Here is a 22,883-nt window from a genome sequence, read left to right on the forward strand (position 1 = left end):
GCAATTAAAATAGTACATTCCATAGAATGTATCTGATCGTGGCAAATGCACTTGAGATATTTGTAAGATAATATAATATGTATATACAGTAGTAAAAGAAATGATAATATGAATAGATAGAATTAGAAACATGTTTAATCCTGATTGTTAGGAAAATGCTAAATGTACAGATTTACCTTTAGTATTGTGCTTATTATAAACATAGAAAATAAACATATCGTTCTCTAAACTAATTACATGCACTTATTTATTGTGATATATTATAAGAATTCGAAGCACGGGTATTCTAAAAAAATTATGAATACCGCATAATTACATGTATACAAAAGTAATGAAGCTTAGAAATTAAAGGTTTATTTTATTTTTAGACATGTAATTTGAGTATATATAATCTTCAGTTATTTGTTTATTGCTATACCATTTTATGTTGTACTCATTTTTATATGTGCTTCAAATTGTGGAATATACACTATATTTAAAGAAATTACAGCAGAATAAAATGTACTTATAAAAATATACATATATTGTATCTAAAAGAAAATAGTCCTAAAATTTAAAAATTGAATTAATGTAATCAGTGCTTTTATCTGTCAAGTCATATATGATGTTATGTCTGATGTCAGTGATGCCATCAGTGATATAATCAGTGACGTTATATAATATATAGAATATGCAATTAGTGATGTCACCAGTAATGTCATATCTGATGTAATCTCTGATGTCATCATTGTGGTAACACGCTGTGTAACAGGGGAAAGTAGTTCAGGTGGCTTTGCCTGAATTGTCTTCTGATTTTCAAGGGTTTTGTTGAGTTACATTTTCACTTTAATGTCTATTTAACTAAGGTTTTTTCACTTAATATATAACATCATTAAAATGTTTTTTCATGTCTTCTATGCTCTGTGTAGGCAATGATGCTCAGCAATCTTAGGCCCTGCTAATCTCGAGGACGAGTATACATAGAGACGCTTCAGCTTGCTAATTTATTTATTCATTTCTTTTGGATTCCTGCGTATATTGTAGATTAAGGAAAGATACCTTATAGACTGATATAGCCTGACTAATAGCTGACAATCTAACCTTAGACAAATAAACATTTTTATTAAGGTCCTTTTTTGGTGATTTTCACACTCCAGCAGCTCCTGTTTGTTTTAGTTTTATTAAAGTTAGGGTTGCAAAGGAGTCCCCATGGGTTGCAACTGCGGCCCCCAGTGTCAGTCTAGAAAAATAGATACCTCTCACGACCAATGGCAATGTATCATATTGGCCGACGACCAACCGTCTCATGCATTAAACGTCATAAATACAGACTCATAAGTTTGACCAATGTGCGGCCATTTTGATGTAGCTAGAATCGCCATGTTGTTCACTAACGTTTGCTCATTGCTTTTTGTTCAAAATTGCTTAGCCGAAAGCTTATTCTGCTTATTCTGCTTATTCTGCTTATTCTGCTTCACTGATTACTTTGTTGTTCAAAGCGAAAGAGCAAGGCCGCGAGCCCTGGAGTTATTCGTTGAAACATAACGTAGGCAGCCCCAGAGAGGAATGCCCAATCCCCTCCCGCATATAGCCTTGGAGGAGAGCAAAACGGCATTTAATGATTTCACTGATGCCAGCCAGTCTCGTTAATATGGTAGAAATGCTAGAAAGAAACAGCTAAAGGCTTGAATTAGTAAGGCCTGGAATGCGACTCTTCCCCCGTACGCAGCTTGCCTGCAAGAACAGAAGCACTGTGTTCTGTTCAACAAAGAAATGTGTCTCTAGACTCGCAATGTTGCATATTGTTGCTAAAATAGATGTTTGAAGGTGTCATATTCGTCGAAATTGTCAATCATCAGACCCAGTTCAAAGAAACTGTACAATGGGTGTAATGAACATGTCATGACTGATTGCAGGATGTCCATTTTGTATATATGTAACTGATGTACGTTATTTGCTCTCTTGCGTCCCTCGAGGTCTGGAGACACACGTCGCGGGGCATGAGACCGAGTTGGCCAACTGAGACTATTTGCTTTGCAATAAACCCTAGCTTTTGGGAATACAACCTCGTGTCTGACGTGTCAGTTCGTGTGTGGTGATTTGCCTTGTTTCCACTACGCGAGGGTCCCCTAGGGGCCCCTTCACCAGGGGTCGCAGCTGCAACACCTGGTGACCTCCAAATGACATCCCTGATCTATGTACACCGATATATATGAAGACTGCAAACAGACTTGCTTGACACATATTTCAAACTGTGAAGTAGGGGCGTCCTTCACCTTTTCCTATGTTTGAGTTTGCCTTATCCCATCCAACATCTTCCTCAGGCCTAGCCTTATTCAAACCCATAAAACTATTCCTTATCTAAAAACAATATAGCAATGTATCTTTTACATACAATGCATAATTGACAACAACATTAATTCCAAATTGCTCACACTGCATAGAGACACAGGTTCACCTCACTGATGAGGCCCAACAAGACCAAAGCATGTGTCTGGGTTTGCTGTTGGTGCTCTTGTTCAGAAGAGAATTAGCTAGCATTTCACATTTTGGTGCAGGACTTCGCCGGTGGGACTAAAATGATATTAACATGGTTATTTGTCCTCTGTGGAAGTTACTTTGGGATAAAATGTGGTTGAATACCCTCTTGAATGACAAACCTCACACAGAACAGGTTATTTTAACTGTGTTTGTTCTTAGTAGATGGGGATACACATTAGTGTATGAATTCAAAATGATCTTGTAATGATAGCCCATGTTTGCAGTTCCCCATTCAGTGAAACCATTCAAAAGAACATCTATACGAAAGCAGGATCACTGAACCCTACTGAGAACCACTTCCAAGACACAGTGAAACATTTCTACTCAAATCACCCCATACCTCAATGACATACACGTGAATAACGTCTTTTGTCTACACGTATGACCAGCAGTAGCACCAACCTCAGCCTGCAGGGTCCTACCATAATCTGGGGCTCAGTGGTCCAGCTTCAACAACTCCTCTTGGTCCCACGTCTGTTCTGCATCATGGAGTACACAATCAACTTGGAAAAAAGGCACTAAAAGTTCCATTCTGGTGACCAGTGACCATTGATGAACCCCTTTTCCCTCACATTAATGTGTGATCATTTTAATTAATTCCTCTACAATTTATACCATTATAGTTTCCTTTTCAACAACTCCACATTCTTAAAACAATGCCATTCATTTTTTGAATTATATTTACATTGGATAGATGCTTATTAATCACTACTCCCATCCCCCATCATAACAGGCTTACTTGGACCAGTCTACTCTCCTGCAAAGCAAAGCAATTTCCTGGCTCTGTAAATTCAAGGACCTTAGATCCAGCAGCATGCTCTATTGCCCTTAAAGCAAACAATACTAACTCCTCAGCATACCTGACTGACGGAAACAACATGGATTTAAACTCTCTACCGACTTCCCTTGATCTTACCAAATGAGCAAAGGCATGTCTTATCATATTCATGCTTTTGAAATATATTTCACAGCTCAATAGCAAAGAAATACTAATGTTGCACTTGCTTCATGTTTATCTTACTTACCTGTTATTCAAATGGATTTCCAAAATCAACCCTGGGGTTAGATTTTGGGAAGCAACTCTAATATGGTGAACAGAGAGACACTGGGAACTAGTCAAACCCAATCAAGGAAAGGAAGAAGAGTGGCAAGTCTTAGCCGCAGGAGGGCTGTGAGAGTGGTCTAGGGATATAATGATTCCATGCAGAACACCACAAATAATTCAAGCTATGCAGGTAAGTACAAAAATATAGAATGATTTATTTGGCCTTTAAAATATACATTAAGCAAATAAAACGTCTAGTCAAATATTAGCACACACTTACTATACAACAAATATATACATATATATACATGCACCATTTGGAGAAGAAGGAAAGCCTGTACCCTTGCCAAGGTGGGGTAAGTGTGCTGCTGCTACAGGCGACTGCTGCATCCATTTTAAGCATTCATTTCCTTTTTATTTCAAACCCTATGCTTTTCGGAGCTTTGATCCCGCTCCACACTCCAGCCCCTACCTGCTTCCTGTTCAAGCCCTGCACCCACGTTGCAGCCTGCCCACTGTCATCCAAGTGGCCAGAGAGGCCCAAAGTAACTACAGCAAGAGTCTAGACCCCGTAGTTGTAGCCCCATGACCCACTTTACGCATGCCAAGGTGGGGTAAGTGTGCTGCTGCTACAGGCGACTGCTGCATCCATTTTGGGCTTTCGTTTCCTTTTTATTTAAACCCTGCACTCCTCAGTGCTTCTCTCCCCCTCCTCACTCGAGTCCCTGCCCACTTCCTGGTGGAACACTCCACCCTCCTACCAGCCCACCCACCGCCATCAGATTGGCCAGAGAGGCCCTGTTCAATCAACCATTCTGGGCAGCCTATGCCCAGGCAGCCCTCACCTAAGGGCCAGAAGCAAAGGGCAGCTCCCAAAGAAGCAGCTCCACCCTGTGTTTGTCCGTGTTCGACCTGGGAAGCCCACTGCAGTCAACCAGCAGCAACAGATAAGGTAAGTGTGGTCTGGGCAGGGAGTGCAGCAATTACTGCACTCCATTAAAGCCCCACCACTTCTAATACCTAACCATCCCATACATACGTGCATCTGACCTAGAGTATAAATTGGTGGTCTTTCATTGTACTGTTGTACCCATGGGAGCTTTGATTCTGGGTGCATGTCCCCACTGCTGTGTATCTTGAATCCAGGTGTATTCCCCCACTGCTGCGTATCTTGAATCCAGGTGTATTCCCACCTCTGCTGTGTATCTTTAATTCAGGTGTATTCCCCCACTGCTGTGTGTCTTGAAGCTGAGTGTATTCCCCTACTGCTGTGTACCTTGACCCTGGGGGCATTTCCCCACTGCTGGGTATCTTGAATGTAGGTGTTTTTCCCCCACGGATGTGGGTCTTGAATCTAGGTGTATTCCCCCACTACTGTTTATCTCAGATCTAGGTGTTTTCCCCCACTGCTGTGTATCTTGAATCTAGGTGTTTTTCCCACACTGCTGTGTATCTTGAATCAAGGTGCATTTCCCCACTGCTGTGTACCCTGAATCTAGGTGTATTCCCCCATTGCTTTGTATCTTGAATCTAGGTGTATTCTACCACTGCTGTGTGTCTTGAATCTAGATGTATTTCTCACTGCTGTGTATCTTGAATCTGGGAGTATTCCCCCACTACTGTGTACCTTGAACCTGGGTGCATTTCCCCGCTGCAGCGTATCTCATATCTAGGTGTTTTTCCCCACTGCTGTGTATCTTGAATCTAGGTGTATTCCCCCACTGCTCTGTGTCTTGAAACTAGGTGTATTCCCCCGCTGCTGTGTATCTTGAATCTAGGTGTATCCCCCACTGCTGTAGGTCTTGAAACTAGGTGTATTTCCCTGCTGCTGTGTATCTTGAATCTAGGTGTATTCCCCCATTGCTGTGTATCTTGAATCTAGGTGTATTCTACCACTGATGTGTGTCTTGAATCTAGATGTATTCCCCACTGCTGTGTGTCTTGAATCTGGGAGTATTCCCCCACTACTGTGTACCTTGAACCTGGGTGCATTTCCCCACTGCAGCGTATCTCATATCTAGGTGTTTTCCCCACTGCTGTGTATCTTGAATCTAGGTGTATTCCCCCACTGCTCTGTGTCTTGAAACTAGGTATATTCCCCCACTGCTGTGTATCTTGAATCTAGGTGTATCCCCCACTGCTGTAGGTCTTGAAATTAGGTGTATTTCCCTGCTGCTGTGTATCTTGAATCTAGGTGTATTCCCCCATTGCTGTGTATCTTGAATCTAGGTGTATTCTACCACTGCTGTGCGTCTTGAATCTAGATGTATTTCTCACTGCTGTGCATCTTGAATCTAGGTGTTCTCCACCACTACTGTGTATCTTGAATCCAGGTGTATTCCCCCACTGCGGTTTGTCTTGAGAATCCAGGTATATTCCCCACTGCTGTGTATATCGAATCCTGGTGTATTTCCCCACTGCTGCGTAACCTGAATCCATAGGTGTAGCCAGGGTTGTCTAACAAGTGGGGTCTGAAGTTAATTCTTTTGGGACCATCACAGTGACATGCACTGCTGAGTGGGCATTTACAGATTTTGATGTGGGCCTTGCCCGCTTAGGCCCTGTCCTGTCTATCACTCTGCTTGAATCTAGGTGTATTTCCCCAATGCCCTGTGTCTTGAAGCTGGGTGCATTCCCCTACTGTTGTGTACCTTGAATCTGTGTGTATTCCCCCATTAACGTGTGTCTTGAATCCAGGCGTACTCCGATATTGCCGTGCGTTTTGAATGTAAATGTATTTCCCCACTGGGGTGCATCTTAAATCCAGGTGTATTCCACGTGGCCATACTCTGCTTAAGGACAAGTGTGTCCGCTGAACATACTACACTTTTAGCCTAATTTGTGCCAGGTGGACATAATCCACATTTATCCATACTGTGTCAGCCATATTCTGCCTTCGGCCAATTGTGTTAGGTGGCCATACTCCGCTTAGGGACAAGTCTATCAGGTGGCCATACTCAGCTATGCCTTCCAGTTAGCGATTGTACTTTCTGTGCTGCAACCAGTAGTTAGCCTCTGGGTCCAAACCTCCTTGCCGGCAGCCAACCCCTGTGTCCTTCCTTAATTAACAGGTGCTAAACAGGACTACGCCCCATAGCCAGCCTCAAAGGCTCCTCCACACAAGTTAGCCTCAGTCAGAGTTGCTGAACTGTGCTACACCCCATTGCCAACTGTTAAGACGGATTTCTGAACTCTGTCCTGGTGGCGCAGAAGTTCAGAAGGCCAACCTAATTACTTGGAACAGGGTAACCTCTGGACGAGCCAGACCAATCAAGGTAGCGATCGCGGCGGTCAAGACTAGGTCTCAAGAGGGGTGAGGGTGACTGAAAGCCCGCAATGAGCACACAAAGCAAGAACACTTACAAACTACTCCAAACAGTTGTTATATTCAAAATATATACACATTTATTTCAAGGCATTTAAAACAATGACCGTAGCGAGAAATTCACAATATAACGATAGTAAACCAACACATACCATATCAACACAATATATATACAAATACAACAAGTTTCAAGCGTTATATGCACGAAATGTGTAGTCCACCTAAAAGGGAGGGAAAACAGGCAGTGCGCAATAATGCTTAGACCCAGTTCGCCTTCAGAGGCACCTAACTAGATGGAAGTCCGAGCCCTGCGAAGAGTGGAGCCTTGTGCTCAAAAGTACCTGCACGTGCTGGTGCCAACGGGCAAAAGGAGAAGCTCTTCGAGGGAAATCAGGCAGTTCAGTTTAGTGCACAAAAGAAGAAGAACAAGTTCCGCGACTCAAGCGCAGCCTCCACAGTGGGCAGAAGCAGAGCGCGAGTACGGAAAAGGGTGCTGTTTGACACAGCGGGGAAAAGCAATGGGCTCCTGCAGGAGGGCGACCAGATCCTAGCTATGCTACTCACCGGTCCCCGATGCAAGCAGACCCAGGCTTCTCCGCGTCAGTTTCAGCAGCTGGCAGGTTCAGAAGAGCAGGGAACGCCTCGTCGTTGTGTTGAGTAAAAAGACCTCCCAATCGAAGAAACCCACACAGTTTGTTACCACAGGAGGGCAACGGAGCGGCCGTGTGTATCTGAGCCAAATATACACTACTCACTTCAGACCTGGGAACACCAAGTGTACGAAGCGTGTGAGAGTGACAAGGACTCGAAATACTACACAACCTGCCGGCGGTTACAGAGCAAGACTCCCGTGTAAGCTGGTCAGTCAGCTGGATGGCCCAGAGACGCTTCCGAAGGATTACTGGCAGGAGATGGTGACGATGCCGAGAATAGCTGTTCCCACTATTCCAAGGGTCGAAGTACCAGTACAGGCCTTCTGGTTCGATCAAAAGTGAAAAGGGTTTCACAAGGCGACAGCAGTGCAGATGAGAAGTCCTTCAGCGGGTCACCAGCGCTTCCTCGGTCCAGCCTCTTGGTTGCAGGATACTTGGCTCCTGTATTCCTTCGTTCGTGAGAACTCAGGAGATCGACATGGTAGTGGTGTTTCCAGCCCCCTCTTATCCACGGTTCCCTTCGCGCCAAAACGGAGGGGACCCAATGGGAGATCCGCTCATCAACACTCACACCATTCGTGGACCAATCACGGACCACGGTGGTCCCAGGCATTCACACCACCCTAGACTCTCTGGCACCCAGGATGTGTATTGGGACCAGACATCCCAGCCCACATCCTGGAGGCACCCACCAGACATGTAGAATCCCGCGAAAGCATCCGTGTTTCGCGGGAAAGTACATGCCCAAATAAGGAAGGCCCCGGGTCGGCTCGACCTGGGGAAGGTGAAGGGAGCAAGACGGTCAGCGGACAGGACAAAGGAGCCTCGTGGTCTGGCCATTTTGGGAGCCAGGCCACCATTTTGGGTTAAGCGCGGAAAACGCGCTTAGAACGCCAAAAGGAGCTCAAAACACAAGAAACGATCGCTGCCACCATTCCCGTCCCTGAATCACTTGCATCGATCAGATACAATCCTAAACAAGTATCTAGGGCCTGTAGAAGGCTAGAGACCCAAGAGAGCTGTAACTTAGCTTACAGTGCCCTCTTGTGTCATGTTGCACGAAAGCCGCAACATGATAAAAGAAACTACGGGAACAGCACAGCGTTCCCCGGTACTGACTGTCTTAAGGGCATGTCAGTTTCCCCGTAAGAAAGGAGCGAAAGCCCATAGGAGTGCGACAGAAGGCTGCACTTCTCTGGCAAAGTCGAGAACAAGGTGAAAAACAACAGCAAAAAGTTTAGGGGTTGCCACATGGAAGGAAAATTACCTACAATTACGAAATCTTTCCTAACACTCGCCCCTCCCAGACTATGGACAGGGGGAACTAATCCACCCCTGGATGAGTCTCTTGTTCAGGTCGGTTAAACATTCTGGACAACCCATCAGCATTGCTATGTTGGACACCTGGCCTATGCTCAATAGTGAAGTCGAAGCCTTGTAGACTTATGGACCACCTAAGCAACTTTGGATTCTCCCCCTTCATGTTCATTAGCTACTTTAAGGGCTTATGGTCAGTTTGCACAGTGAAGTGGGTCCCATAGAGGTAGGGCCTCAGCTTCCTTAGGGCCCACACAACAGAGAAACATTCTTTCTCTACCGTGGACCATCTGAGCTCTCTGTCCTTAAGCTGGCGGCTAATAAAACCAATAAGGTGTTCCTTACCCTTCTCATCTACTTGTGATAGTACAGCTCCTATCCCAGTGTCAGAGGCGTCCGTCTGCACGATAAAAGGTCTTTGATAATCAGGGGCCCTGAGGACAGGGGCCTGGCACAAGGAGTCTTTTAAGCCATTGAAGGCCTTCTCACACTCGTCAGTCCAAGTTACCTTCTTGGGTTTCTTCGGAGTTGTGAGGGCAGTCAGAGGGACAGCTATGGTGCCATAGTCTGCCACAAAATTGCGGTAATACCCCGTGAGTCCTAAGAAGGCTCTCACTTGGGTTTGCGTAGTGGGGGTAGGCCAGTCTTGTACTGCTTGTACTTTACTGGGAAGAGGCTGTATCCTCCCTCCACCTACTTCATGTCCAAGGTAAACCACTGAGCCTTGTCCAATATGGCATTTACTAGCCTTTATGGTCAGGTGTGCTTTCTGAAGAGCCTGGAGCACAATCCCGAGGTGTTTCACATGGTCTTCCCAGGTGACACTGAAAACTGCGATATCGTCCAGATATGCAAGACAGAATTCGTCCAACCCATTCAAAACATGATTCACAAGCCTCTGGAAAGTGGCAGGTGCATTCTTCAACCCGAACAGCATTACCCGGAATTGGTAAAGGCCGTCTGGAGTAGAAAATGCTGTCTTCTCCTTGGCATGCTCTGCTAACGCTATTTGCCAATAGCCAGCAGTGAGGTCAAACGTGCTGAGGTACTTGGAGGCACCCAAAGTATCCACCAGCTCATCTGTTCGAGGCGAGGGGTGTGCATCTGTCTTGGTGACAGCATTCAGAGCCCTGTAATCCACGCAGAACCTCAATTCAGAAGTGCCTGCCTTTGGAACCAAAACCACAGGGCTGGACCAAGGACTACTAGAGGGTTCAATCACCCCAAGGTCTAACATCTTGTTGACCTCGGTCTTAATATAAGACCGTACTTTGTCTGACATCCTGTATCCCCTACTTTTGGTAGGTACACTGTCTCCTGTGTCTATGTTATGTTTGCACCAAGGTGTCAAACCAGGCGACTGTGAAAACAGGGGGGAAAACTGCCTAAGCAAACTTTTCACCTCAGCCTGCTGATCAGAAGTCAGGTGAGGCGCCACTCAGACACCCTCAAAGGAGCTGTCTGAAGGACCGCTTTGGAACAGGTCGGGGAGAGGTTCAGACTCCTCTTCCTCAACATCTGAAGCCAGTAGCAGTGCTGCGATTTCGACTCTTGGGACGAAAGCCTTCAGCCTATTCACGTGAAACACTTTTGGAGCCTGTCCAGGCCTTCCAAGGTCCACTAAATAGTTAACCTCACCCAGGGGCTCCACCACTGTGTAAGGGCCTGACCATTTGTCCTGTAAAGCTCGAGGCCTTATGGGATTCATGATCAGGACTTGCTGACCAGGTGTAAAGTTGATGAGGGAAGCTTTCTGGTCGTACCAATGTTTCACCAGCGCTTGTCCTGCCTTCAATTTATCACTAGCCAAGCCCATCAGAAGTACCATCCGTTTTCTGAGCCCTAGCACATAATCAACTACGTTGGTAGTAACAGGGGGAATGGGCATCTCCCATCCCTCTTTGACGATGGCTAAGGGTCCCCGTACGGGATGCCCGAACAGAAGTTCAAAGGGGCTGAAGCCAACACCCTCCTGTGGTACCTCTCGGTAGGCAAACAGTAAGCATGGTAAAAGAAGATCCCATTTTCTTCTCTGAGGTTCCTCCAGAGCCCCAATCATGCTCTTTAACGTTCTGTTGAAACGTTCCACCAGACCATTGGTCTGGGGGTGGTATGCAGAAGAGAACTTGTAGGTGACCCCACATTCTTTCCACATAGCCTGCATATACTTCGACATAAAGTTGCTGCCACTATCCGAAACAACTTCTTTAGGGAAGCCAACCCTAGTAAATATGCCAAGTAAAGCTTTTGCAACTGACTTGGCAGTTACAGTTTTCAATGGGATGGCCTCAGGATACCTGGTTGCATGGTCGACCAGCACCAGGATAAACCTATTGCCCGAGGATGTTTGCGGGTCAAGGGGACCAACGATGTCGATCCCTACCCTTTCAAATGGTACCCCCACAACTGGGAGCGGTACCAACGGAGCTTGGATTGTCGCGCCAACCTTACCAGACAACTGGCAGGAGGCACAACTCCTGCAGTGACTTTCTACTTGCACCCCCATCTTGGGCCAGTAGAAGTGCATGGATAACCTTTGCTTGGTCCTCTTCATACCAAGGTGACCAGCAAGGGGAACTTCATGCGCCAACTGCAGGAGGAAGGGCCTAACAGCAAGGGGAACCACCAACCTCCTATGGTCTCCTTCTGTAGACTCTGTGGGCTCACTATACAGGAGTCCGCCTTCCCAATAAATCCTATGCGTCCCAGGAGGTTCACCCTCAAGCTGAGAGCAGGCCTGTCTCCTTAGGCCTTCCAGAGATGGGCACTCACGTTGGCCTTTACTGAATTCGTCCCTATCAGGACCTCCTTCAACTAACAAGTCTTTTAGTTCAGGATGATCGTTGGGGTCAAATACTTCAGGCATCCCCACCTCCTCGTCAGGCCCGGGCGATTGACCAACTTCCTCCACCGCAGTGGTAGGCGAGCTCGGGGGAATATTCTCTTTCCCTCGTCTTGACTTGTCGACTCCTTTCGCCTTGGGTTTCCCCTTCGGCTGGGGCAGCGTATTGGTCTGTAGGGTCTTTCGGCAGTGTCTCCTACGAGCCCTAGAGCTCTGAGATCATTACCTAACAAGACCTTTCCCGGGACGTTTCTCTGAATGCTCACTGGAATCCTGACTGCTGTACCATTTAAAGTAAGATTTACAGGTATTACTGGGAACATACGGAGTGGGCCGTCAGCCAACTTAGTGGGCATCAGAGTAGCTCTGGCAACTTCCTCTGAGTCTACCAAGTTAGAATCCACTACAGTGCGACTGCACCCACTATCCCTAAGAGCTGGAGTATCTACTCCATTGATCAGCACACTGTCTTTAAAGTATTGCTTGGTATTATCCGGAATCCTAGCATAAGCCTCTGCGACTTTAGGCTCCCAGGAACCCAGGGAAACTAAAACTACCTCAGCCTCTATCCCGCTGGGAAATGAGTCTGAGGAGAAGGATGCTCCTGTAATCTCTTCTTCCTCGTAGGAGGAGAAGGCCAGATTAGCGGAGTGGACCCCCAAAGGTCTAACCTTACACCGGGGATCCCCCTTCACGTTGTTAGTTGCTCCACAAGCAAAACAAGATCCATTGGGTCTGTTTACATAGGGAGGCTTATTGTAACCAGAGTTCTGTTTCGGAGGCTGACCTCCACTACCCTGTGAGTTCTCTTGTGTCTTACCCTTATTTTTCTTTTTGTGGCCCTTATGAGAAGAAGATTTATCAGATTCTCCACCCTCCATATCTTTGGACTTTTTCCCTTCCTCCTGCTTACCAGGATGAGTTTTGTCCTTATGGGACACTCGATGTGACACCCATAAATCGGCTGCAATGGCCAGCTTCTTAGGATCTATCTCCTTCGAATCGGCCAAATGCTGCTTAAGCTCCGGGGAAGAAGATGCAAAAATGTGTTCCAGCATGACAAGATTTATCATGCCTTCGAAGGTAGAAACCTTATAACCTTCGACCCAGCCAGTTAAGTTTTTCAAGGATTCAGTGACATAAAATACCCAAGTACCACCTTCCTTTTTCTTATACTCTCTGAAACGTTTCAAATATTGGGCCGGAGTCTTCCCAAACTTTAAAATGAGAGTTTGCTTTAACATTGCGAAATCAGCTCGCTCAGCCTTCGACATTTCCATAATGGCACTACAGCCAGAATGGGGCAGTCTGCTGAGTAACCAGGCAATCTTATCAGCATTGTCAACTTGTTGAACTTCGCATGCATACTCAAACGCATTCAGCCAGTCCATAATGTCATTCCTTTCTTCATACACACTGAGCAGATCTTTCGGAAACCATGGATGAGAGGAGGCCCCAGACCCATGTCCAGGACCCTTGGACCCATTTGCAACCTGAAGCTTGGCCAGTTCCAACTGGTGATCCCTGTCTTTTTGATTTTCTGCCTGTTCGATTTTTAGTTTGGCTATGCTGAATTCAAGCTCCTGCTGCCTAAACCGCAGCTCTTGCTTCTTGAATTCAAGCATAGCCTCCCCATCAGCACTGGCAGAGGAAACATTAGACATCTCGTCCTCCCTGTCCTTGTGGTCGCGATGGATCAGTGCAGCGGCAGAACCGTCGGTTCTACCAGTGAGAGCAGCCCCACCACCTTCCGCACTGTCCTCAGAAGTTATAGCGTCAAGCTGCGCTTCTTGCCACGCCACGATTCTTTGGATCATTTCCAATTTCGTGCCTTGAGAGGAAACACCTCTCTCCGCACACATCTTTTTCAATGTTTCTGATTTGGAAGCATTTAAAGTTAACAAGGTATTTGTTTCCATACTGTTAGATAGGACTATGGCCTTTTTAAAGTTATACTACAACAATTCACTACGTGTCCTGGTTGGAATAACCTGAAATGCCTTAGTTCGTGCGCAACACTGGATACCTTCAGTCGTATCCCACCGCTGTACACCAATTTGTTAAGACGGATTTCTGAACTTCTGCACCACCAGGACAGAGTTCAGAAATCCGTCTTAACACCAACCGCAAGGCCTACCCACCCAAAGATAGCCATAACGTTAACATGCAGCTCACCATCAACCAGCCACTGGGCTGAACAATACAGTGCCGTACAACAACTACAGCACAGTACACTCCCGGTCCACCAAAATCACATGGAGCCATAAAGGAAAACCGGTAAATGACAGAACCACAAGGGCTCATGCCCCTGGTCCCACAATTTAATCAACTACAAGTGAGAACTAACTACAAACTTACACCTCATCCACAAATTAAACTACAAATAGTGACGAAACAATCCCAGGGACCGGGAAGCAACCAAACCAAAGAGGATTCCGCAATTCAACCCACAACTCCAAAACACCACGCCATGCCTCGCCACAAGAAAGACAAAGAAGCTAGCATGGAAACAGGAAACCTTAACCCCACAGGAAGGAGCCCACCATCAAGATTTCACAACACTGAAAACACAGTGAAGACGAAGACAGGCGGGCAAAGGATACAAACAACGAAAAGAGCTAACAGACTACATCTCTTGCTACCTCTCCACATATGACTCCTTTGCAAGAGATAACAGACAATCAGCAACAAACCCACATGCAAGAATCGAGAAAAATAATGTCGACTCCATCGGGACGCTGAAGCATTCCAAAAAACAAACCACCCCAACCCGGAGCACACCATGGATAATACACCAACAAGAATGAGGGACAAACTGGAATTCATTACCTTCAACATGCCTAGATTTCCAAAGACTGGAACAAAGGAGGGGCACCAACACAACTCACCAACCAGAATGAGCAAAACCAAACAACCCTGCCATCAACCTAATCGGACTACTCGAAGATATGGATCACCCAAGAACAACTCCTTCCAACAAGCACAACCAGGGGAGAGTTGTCAGCAATGGAAACCCAACCTAAACTGAACCGACTCAGACAGACAAAAGAACAAACAACCCACAAGGGAAAATACACAAACTACACTGCAGCCTGCTCATTGTTAGATCTATGGCAAAACACTCAACAGAAATCAATGACCTAAACGAGGGAGGCACAGACGCACTCTTCCTCACAGAAACATGGTTATCTGACAACTACAAATCCACTGCGCACAAAGCCATACCGGACAATTTCAAATTAATACATTCAACAGAGAAAACCAAAGAGGGGCAGAATCACAATGGTACACAAAGAGCATATCCGAGTCGTACCACTCCTCTCAACCGACATCGAAGACTGTGAATCCCTCCTCATCAAGATCGAACTCAACGACCAAGCCAACATAGTGTTTTCCCACTGATCTACAGATCGCCGTCCTACAACCCAAACTTTGCGACAAAAGTAGCAGACTCCATCGCCATACTATCAACCTACCATGACAACCTAGTCATACTGGGAGACTTCACTCCACTTCATGCAAATAGTTAACGGATCCACCCACAATGCCGGATACACCTCTGACGCAGTCTTCTGCAGAGAAGGACTCTGCGCCACCTACACCAGTGTGTGGAGCGACCCCTACCTGATACCATTCTACATCAAACTCCAAACCCGCATATCAGATGGAAAGACAATACTACGTGCCACCAGGGAAAAAAAACTGGAAGAGTCTAGACCTGTAGTCCTTAACAGATCTGCAAGAATCAACCCAACCGAACACCACAGAGCCAAATGAAATGACCCCAAAATACTACACTAGAAGAATTGAATCAGCCACCAACTTAAAGAACTCTTCAGAATCAGAGATATAAAACCCTTCATCCTACAACAAAGTCATTATCCCAACACAAGCACTATGCGACAGCATCACCAACCACTTAAGATCAAAAATAGAAACAATCCAACAGACCATCAACACAAACCACGTTAATAGAACCACAACCGCTAAAGCACAGACAACGGGCGAAACACCGACTACAGCAAGACTCACCTGCTTCGAACCAATAACCAAAGAAATTATCTCCACACTTATCAAGGACACCAACCTTGCAGGATCTCCAAGTGACCCTTGCCCCCAGACATTTTCAAAGAAAACCTCAAATCGCAAGACCCCAATGACACACTTCCGGCACCTAATGAACCTGTCACTAACCACAGGAATTGTCTCAAACTCCTTCAAATCAGCATACCTCAAACCACTGATTAAAAAGGAATCGGAGATCGGCCACCAGGCGGCACACAGCTGACCTAGCACTGCTGCGTGGCTCCCCTTCAGCCGGGGCACATTTGGGAGAAGAGCCCCCTCATGTAGCCCCCAACATGCTATTATTGTGGCCCCCTGCTGAGCCCACACTGATAACTTTGTATGGGAAAAAGAACAGACCTGGAGCTCCATGGATTTCTTGTTTATTTCTCCCAGACATATACATCGGTGTTGCTTCTGTCCCCGATCAACAACTGCAGTTCCACACCTGTACTAATGAGGTCACTGATCGTAGGCGGCCCTACGTCCGCAAATGCAACGGAGGCTAACATGAAGTGAAACCCCCCTGAGGAGCATCCAGTGGTCGCAGCCTCCCCCATTCCCTGAGAGTGAGTCGCCATATAACGAGGGTGTCCTTCGACTGGGACCAGAGGCACCACAAGAGGAATATTGTGGGCCCCTGCCTGCTTGACACTTCCTCACCGAGACTGAGGGTGCAGGGTGAGTGCACTCCCCCATCTCAATGAGAAAAAAGACCCATAGGAGGTGAGAGAGGAGGCGAGACCGGGTCAATCTCTGATCACAGAGCCCAGGAGAGTGGTCACTGCTGGGAGGGAGGCGCCGACCAGCTGCAGCCCCAACAGGAGCGCCCCAACGGGAATGAGTTTCACATCATTTAAAATGCCGCATTTGAATGCTCCTCGAGACGCCGGAATCGGGGGAGCAGTGCTTCATTCTCCCGGCTTGAGCTGCTTGCTTCCCTTATGAACTAGGTGAGCCCTGGAGAGGGAGAGGTGTGCCTATTTCCTTGTTCCCCAGAGCAAAGAACCAGGAGGCTGAACTGCGGGGAGAGCTGAACTGCCACTGGATCCCTCAATTGGGAATATCCCTGCACATTTGAGTAGCGATCTGGGAGGTGAGGCGATCCCTATAATGCAAACACACCAAGCCTAAGCAATGGGGGTCTTGTGTCCTGTAAAGCTATATACCCCAGACCTTCAATGTGTACACAAAGAAGAATTGTCTCTACAGAGCACCTCATTGTTACAGATCACTTCATCCTGATCCCTGTATTGGATTGCAAGCAGGGGGGGTATACAGCCCCTACAACCTCGGTTCCACCCAAACAGATAGACAACTTGCCCAGCTGGACCCACCTCGGTCACTTGACCCTTAAGCATTGGTTGGTCACAACGCCTCTATAGGAGATGGGGCCCAAGGACACGAGTGGGCCCATCTGACCTCCGCCCTCCTAATCCCATAGTTCCCCAGCTTCCGAGTGAGGCCAGGTGGGAAACTCTCCCCACCCTACGCTTCTGTACGTCTTATTGGGATTCTGGAGACTGCACTGCATGATGGAGCTGGGGGGGTCACGCATGAGCTCCGCTGACATATTGCTACTGTGCGGCGCTCTCTGCATTGTCCCACGGAAAATGGATATCTGTGAGGAATCCGGAATGGAACCGCCAGCACCCTTGACTGGACACGCCAATTTAACAAAGGAGTATACTCAGCCACAAATTCATTAACTGGTTGGTCCGCTTCAGAAATTTAAATTCCCCCATCCTCCCGACCTACACAAGAAGTGATGGCCAAGGCAGATTCGACTATGACGGATGACGTGACGTCCATGAGGAGAGACATGGCAACAATTCTAGAGGAGCTCAAGGGCTTCCGATCCAACATCAGCCACCGGCTTGACGGTCTGGACAAAAAGGTAGATGACATGGACAATAGAATACAGGGGCTTGAGGCCAATCGGTCTTCAGTAGAGATCCTAGAAACCCAAATCAATAAAAGGATTTCAGAGCTAGAGAGAAGAGAAGAAGAATTTGCCTTGAAAATTGATGATTTTGAGAATGGGGATTGTCGTAACAACCTCTGATTCTTCGCGTTCCCAGAAAAAGAGGGCGAAACCCAAAGGGACATCACTAAAGCAATTAATGAAGTCATCAAAACACTTTTCAACGAGGATAACACCACAGAACCCACAATTGATAGAGCCCACAGAGCAGGTGGTGGAGCCCGGGGCCCACACTCAGTGCTGGCGAGATTCCACTATTACTCTGAGAAAGCAAAGATCCTGGACAGTGCCGGAACAGTGGGCCCGATAGAGTGGGGAATGACTTGCATCACCATCTACCAAGATCTATCTACATTCACTTTGTCTAGACAAAGACTCTGTGCCCCGCTGACAAACTGGCTTACCACTAAGGGTGCCCGATATAGGTAGGATTTCCCCTTCTCTCTGAATTTTGAATACGAGGCATACAAGTACAACTTGACAAATGAAGATGACATCAACAGGGTCTCCCGAGAACTGATGGGGTAATCGTCACAGAACTCTTTGACTGCAGTCGGGGAGAAGACACGTGGGAAATCTATGAAGAGCAAGGGACCTAAATTGTACAGACCCAGAGAGAGGACTCCCTGGATTCCATTATCTGCACAAGAACATTGCCATAGAGATTACAAGAGCGTGTGACTTTGTTGGGGCCTCAAACACGTAGATGTGGCACAGTTTTCAAGGAATGTCTTTGTCTGTTTGGGGGACTGAGCACATGTCCCCATATTTGGTTGTGTTTTGATAAGCCATGGGTTTGGCATTGATCTGACCCTTACAAGAACTGAAAGAAGTGTTACTTTGGACATAGTTGAACATTCTTCTGAGCCCCACATACATACTGGAACCATCCTGACCATGTTGGAGTTTTTCTTATGCACACTTTGATCCTAAGGCAATTGCTATACTTTGTGCTATTAACCCAAATAAAGACTAGTTGGGAAATGTACTCCACATCTGTTTCATGTCTGATCCTACTATTCATCATGCCCAGACGCGGGCCCCATGCCTTCTTGGCCTAGAGACCCAAGCTACTTCTCACTGATGACGCCCAATGAGGCCGAAACATGTCTGTGGATGCTTGTGGTCTTGTTCAGAAGGGATGTAAACTAGCAGTTTGGGCTGGACTGCCCCTTTGGGGTGGGACCAAGCCTGATTTGCATATGGTCTTTCCTCTTCCTGTAATGGCTTGGCAGGTGAAGAACAATGGTCTGGAGGGTTGCCCAGAGCAATTGCCAGAGGTTAAAGTTTAATCCTAAAACTTCCAGTCATCACCTCTTTGTTTTTGATTCATTGTGACACACCACATCATGGAGAAAGTGGAGAGCTGACGTTAGTTTTGTTTTAGGTGTATCATCGATAATTTAAAAGCATTGCAATGTTACAAATGTCAATGTCAAGCATATTAATTAAACACAACTGTGTTCATTTTGATGAAGGTTCATCGCTAGAATCAAGATGTATGAGATGAAATATGTGTTGATGTTTCATACAGTAGATTTTGGAGAAACACAGTCATGTACCGACATATTTAATTGACAACTGACAAAAATGTCCGAATAGGCCACTTGAAATTGCTATTTGCAAAACTAAAATTCAAGTATTCCTGTGAAATTAAACACCCTCAGTATACCGAACTAGTTGAAACTCAACATTACCGTGCTTTGTACCATCCTGACTTATTTCCTTGTCAGGTTTAAAGCGACTAACAATACCCCTTTGACCGAACATTCTTGCACTTACGCAAAATGTGGACACATTTCAAAATTACTTATTCTAGTCTTATGGGGTGGTATCCAGTGGCCCTGACCACTATTGGAATAATGTATTAGTTTCAAAAGGTGCTCACATTACGACTCGAACTTACCAAAATGGCAGCATGAGAATATAAACTGGAGTGCATGCTGTTGTCTGAAGTTCCTCGAAGGACATGGTAGATTTTTCGGCTAGACCTGCAGGGAATTCAATTAAGAAATGTTAACGAATTATTTATCTGTGCATTCATCATCGTTTGGCAAGAAATGTGAGCATTTGAGCATTTTAGTGTTGTCTTACTGTTTCTAGCAACCAGGCACAATTGTGAAATGCCGAGGACACTTTGCTTTAACAATATACTGTTCTTACGATGTAACTTGCTGTATTACAGGAGGTTTGAGGTTTTTGGCCACAGACAAACTGGATACCAATGGACTTGCCGATGCGTTCAGTGGGATTTCATCTGGAAACGGAAATCTTTCGCAACAGTCTATTCAGGTCTGTTCTTGAAGCACATTCACCTAACTCCTTCGTCAGTAATGTGTGCTTCATTTGGGGAAATCATTTTATGAACAAAATGCTGCTTCATTCATTTCAGTTGGGCTCGTTTTCTTTTTCTACGAAACGCACTTTATCAATTTTGTATTAGATAGTTATAATGCTCTGTTATTTCAGGACAGTTATTTAAATCCGTGCTAATATGCCAGTGACATATGTGTAGGCTATCGCATGGATAATGGAAGGGTGATCCTAATTGCAATCCAGGTATGCAGGTATTTTCGCTGAATGCAAAATGCGCTGACATGCATGACACTTCGTCGCGTAGTAAAGAATGGAGACTGAATTGGCTAAGGAAATATTTTACACTATCAATCTACCGGTAAACGTATTTACTTGCACTGTACATACTGTATTTATGCAGTGATGAAGCAGACCCCAATATCCAGCACCCTCCATATTGTAATTACTACCATCCACATGAAAACATTAAAGATACTGATACTAGACAATAGTCCATACTGCAAATCACATTCATTAATTTGGCGTTTTTTCAAAACGATACATGCATAACTTGATTCCACCATATCACACAAGTAAACTGGTGGGTATCTTCAATGGAGGCAATAATGTTGCATTCCGTCTATCCAGCTGTCAGCAACAAAACAAGCAAGTCTGGTTTATGGCCTTCAGCTTGAGCAGGCCTTACTGGAAAGAAATGTCTGTAAATTTGAGATTGTCTGGTTCGGGCCTGAAACATTGTGGAAATGTGTTCCTTAGATCTAGGCCTCTGGTAGACAGCATCTTACCTCCAATGCTTTCTCTTCTATAGCTCAGCTGAATGAGCCTGTCTGCTGCCAAAGAGGCGACTGAGTCTAATGAGTTTGCCTATTGATCAGATATTAAGGTCCAGTTTGCAAGAAAGCTTAACAGTTCATACAGTGTTTAAAATCAGTTCTTCTTTGGTCTCGGAGATAATGTACAGTTTATAAGGCCTTGGATGTGTGACTGTATTTAGCTGAGGCTTAAGATCAGGTGGGCTGCTCAATTCTGCATTTGCTATAGTAGCTAAATGTCCTTTTTTGAGTGACTACCTATGATCCCATTGCAGTAGTATACTGTTAATGGGATTAGGACACTCATCATTTCTCTCATTTAGTTAAGAATTAACCAAATGAAGGATTGTCTTTAGAATATGAAGTTCTAGGTTATAGCTCCCTTTTCAAACCTTGATTTGAGATGTGAAGGCAAGGTCAACATCCATGATTATACCAAGAGTTGTTACCCTTTTGACAGGATATGGAATGGGCCCCAGAGAGGTTGGTGAATTGAAAGATATCAGGGAATTCAGAGACCTGCTATAGAGTAAAATCGCTGTTTTTGACCCATTAAAGCAGATGCTAGTGCCATTCATCATCTCTGGATCTGGGCAATACAATTTGATAGTCTTGATTGGTTGCGCTTATCAGTTGGATAGATGTCAAAGTCCTCAATTCCAGTTAGTCCTTTTAGGTTATGATGGACAGTCATAATTCTATTAATGGCACAGATGCGAGCATTATGTAGTTCTCTTTTATAATCTTTTATTTAACTGGGAGAGTATTTGTGCAAAATGAAGTGTACAATTAGCACAACCACATTCTTCTGTGGCCCTCACTTTTGTGATTTCCAATAATGTCTATGTCCTTTCGTATACATTCCAGCCCTGAATACAGCAAGTCAATCAGGCACTTCCATAGTACATCAAAACAGAACGTAGACCATGTGAGTGGTGCAGAGGAGTTATACCAACAAATATATTTAAAACACATTTCTGGAAATACCTGAACCGATATAAGGATTAGGATTAATCTGTGTTGAATTCTAGGGTCAAACACAAGAAATAATCTCTGGGATCGGGGGGAGGGCGGTAATACTAATCTAGGTGCCATTAATTGAATCACAATTGTATTATACAATCTACAAGGAGTAATCAAAATTCAATGGCATGGCATGAAAGTGTCTGTTATGCATTCTTCAAAGCCTTGCTAGAGCCACAGCCAAAACATGAATCATAGGCCAAGAATAACATTTAGAACACATCAAAGTATTACATCAGACAATGTATAAATATCTTCCAATCTAGCCAAAATGGTTTTGAAATCAGAGCCTTGGTATATGAGTGGGTGCCAAAGATGGGCAATTTGACCCCTGCTCCCTACATAGTGCCCTTTACTGTCTGCCTTATGTAGGAGCGGAAACGTGTGCATAGGTCTTAAATAAACAGATTCCCCCTTCGATAATCCCAAACTAGCTCTTGGTGCTTCATACCGTCTAAGACCTCCAACAATATTTTTTTTAAATGTAATTTTATTTATAAAGCACCAAAGACAAGGCCCACAGACATAGGAGCGCTAACACAACAGACAACAGACCCGGGTCAAGGCATCAGTGGGTAGCAGGCTGTTCAGAAAAATCTATTAAACAGAGCTGTTTTCAATCCACGTTTTAAGCTCACAAAGGAGGGACAAACCCTCAGATCAGGAGGAAGGGCATTCCATCTTCTCGGATCCACACAGGGGAAAGGCCCTTGGGCAACCATGCTCAGCTTGGTCCTGGACACCTGAAGAAGAACATAATTATCACATCTCAGCACCCTCCGTGCGGGCTGCTAGCGAGTCTGCTGGATAAATACGAAGGACTACTGCCATGTAGGCACTTGGGTATAATGCACAGCAGACAAAAGGTTATTCTACTGGCAATAAGGAGCCAGTGCAGAGCCCTCCTGGCCTCAGAGATGGGATCTCTTCTGCGTAAGCCCTCACAGCCCGCACCACATTATTTTGCACAGCAGACAAAAG

At 45.5% G+C, this 22,883-nt stretch overlaps 1 protein-coding gene across 1 annotated transcript in view; it reads left to right on the forward strand.

Moving 5' to 3' along the window:
- Positions 1 to 22,883, forward strand: part of LOC138560069 (calcium-activated chloride channel regulator 1-like) — a 620,781-nt gene that overhangs the window by 487,392 nt on the left and 110,506 nt on the right. Inside the window, exon 9 of the mRNA XM_069642744.1 lies at positions 19,937 to 20,043. Coding sequence (XP_069498845.1) covers positions 19,937 to 20,043 — 107 coding nt within the window. The remainder of the gene's footprint in view (positions 1 to 19,936; positions 20,044 to 22,883) is intronic.

This window comes from Ambystoma mexicanum, chromosome 1q (assembly GCF_040938575.1).
Source record: "Ambystoma mexicanum isolate Mex_15411 chromosome 1q, UKY_AmexF1_1, whole genome shotgun sequence".
Lineage (NCBI taxonomy): Eukaryota > Metazoa > Chordata > Amphibia > Caudata > Ambystomatidae > Ambystoma > Ambystoma mexicanum.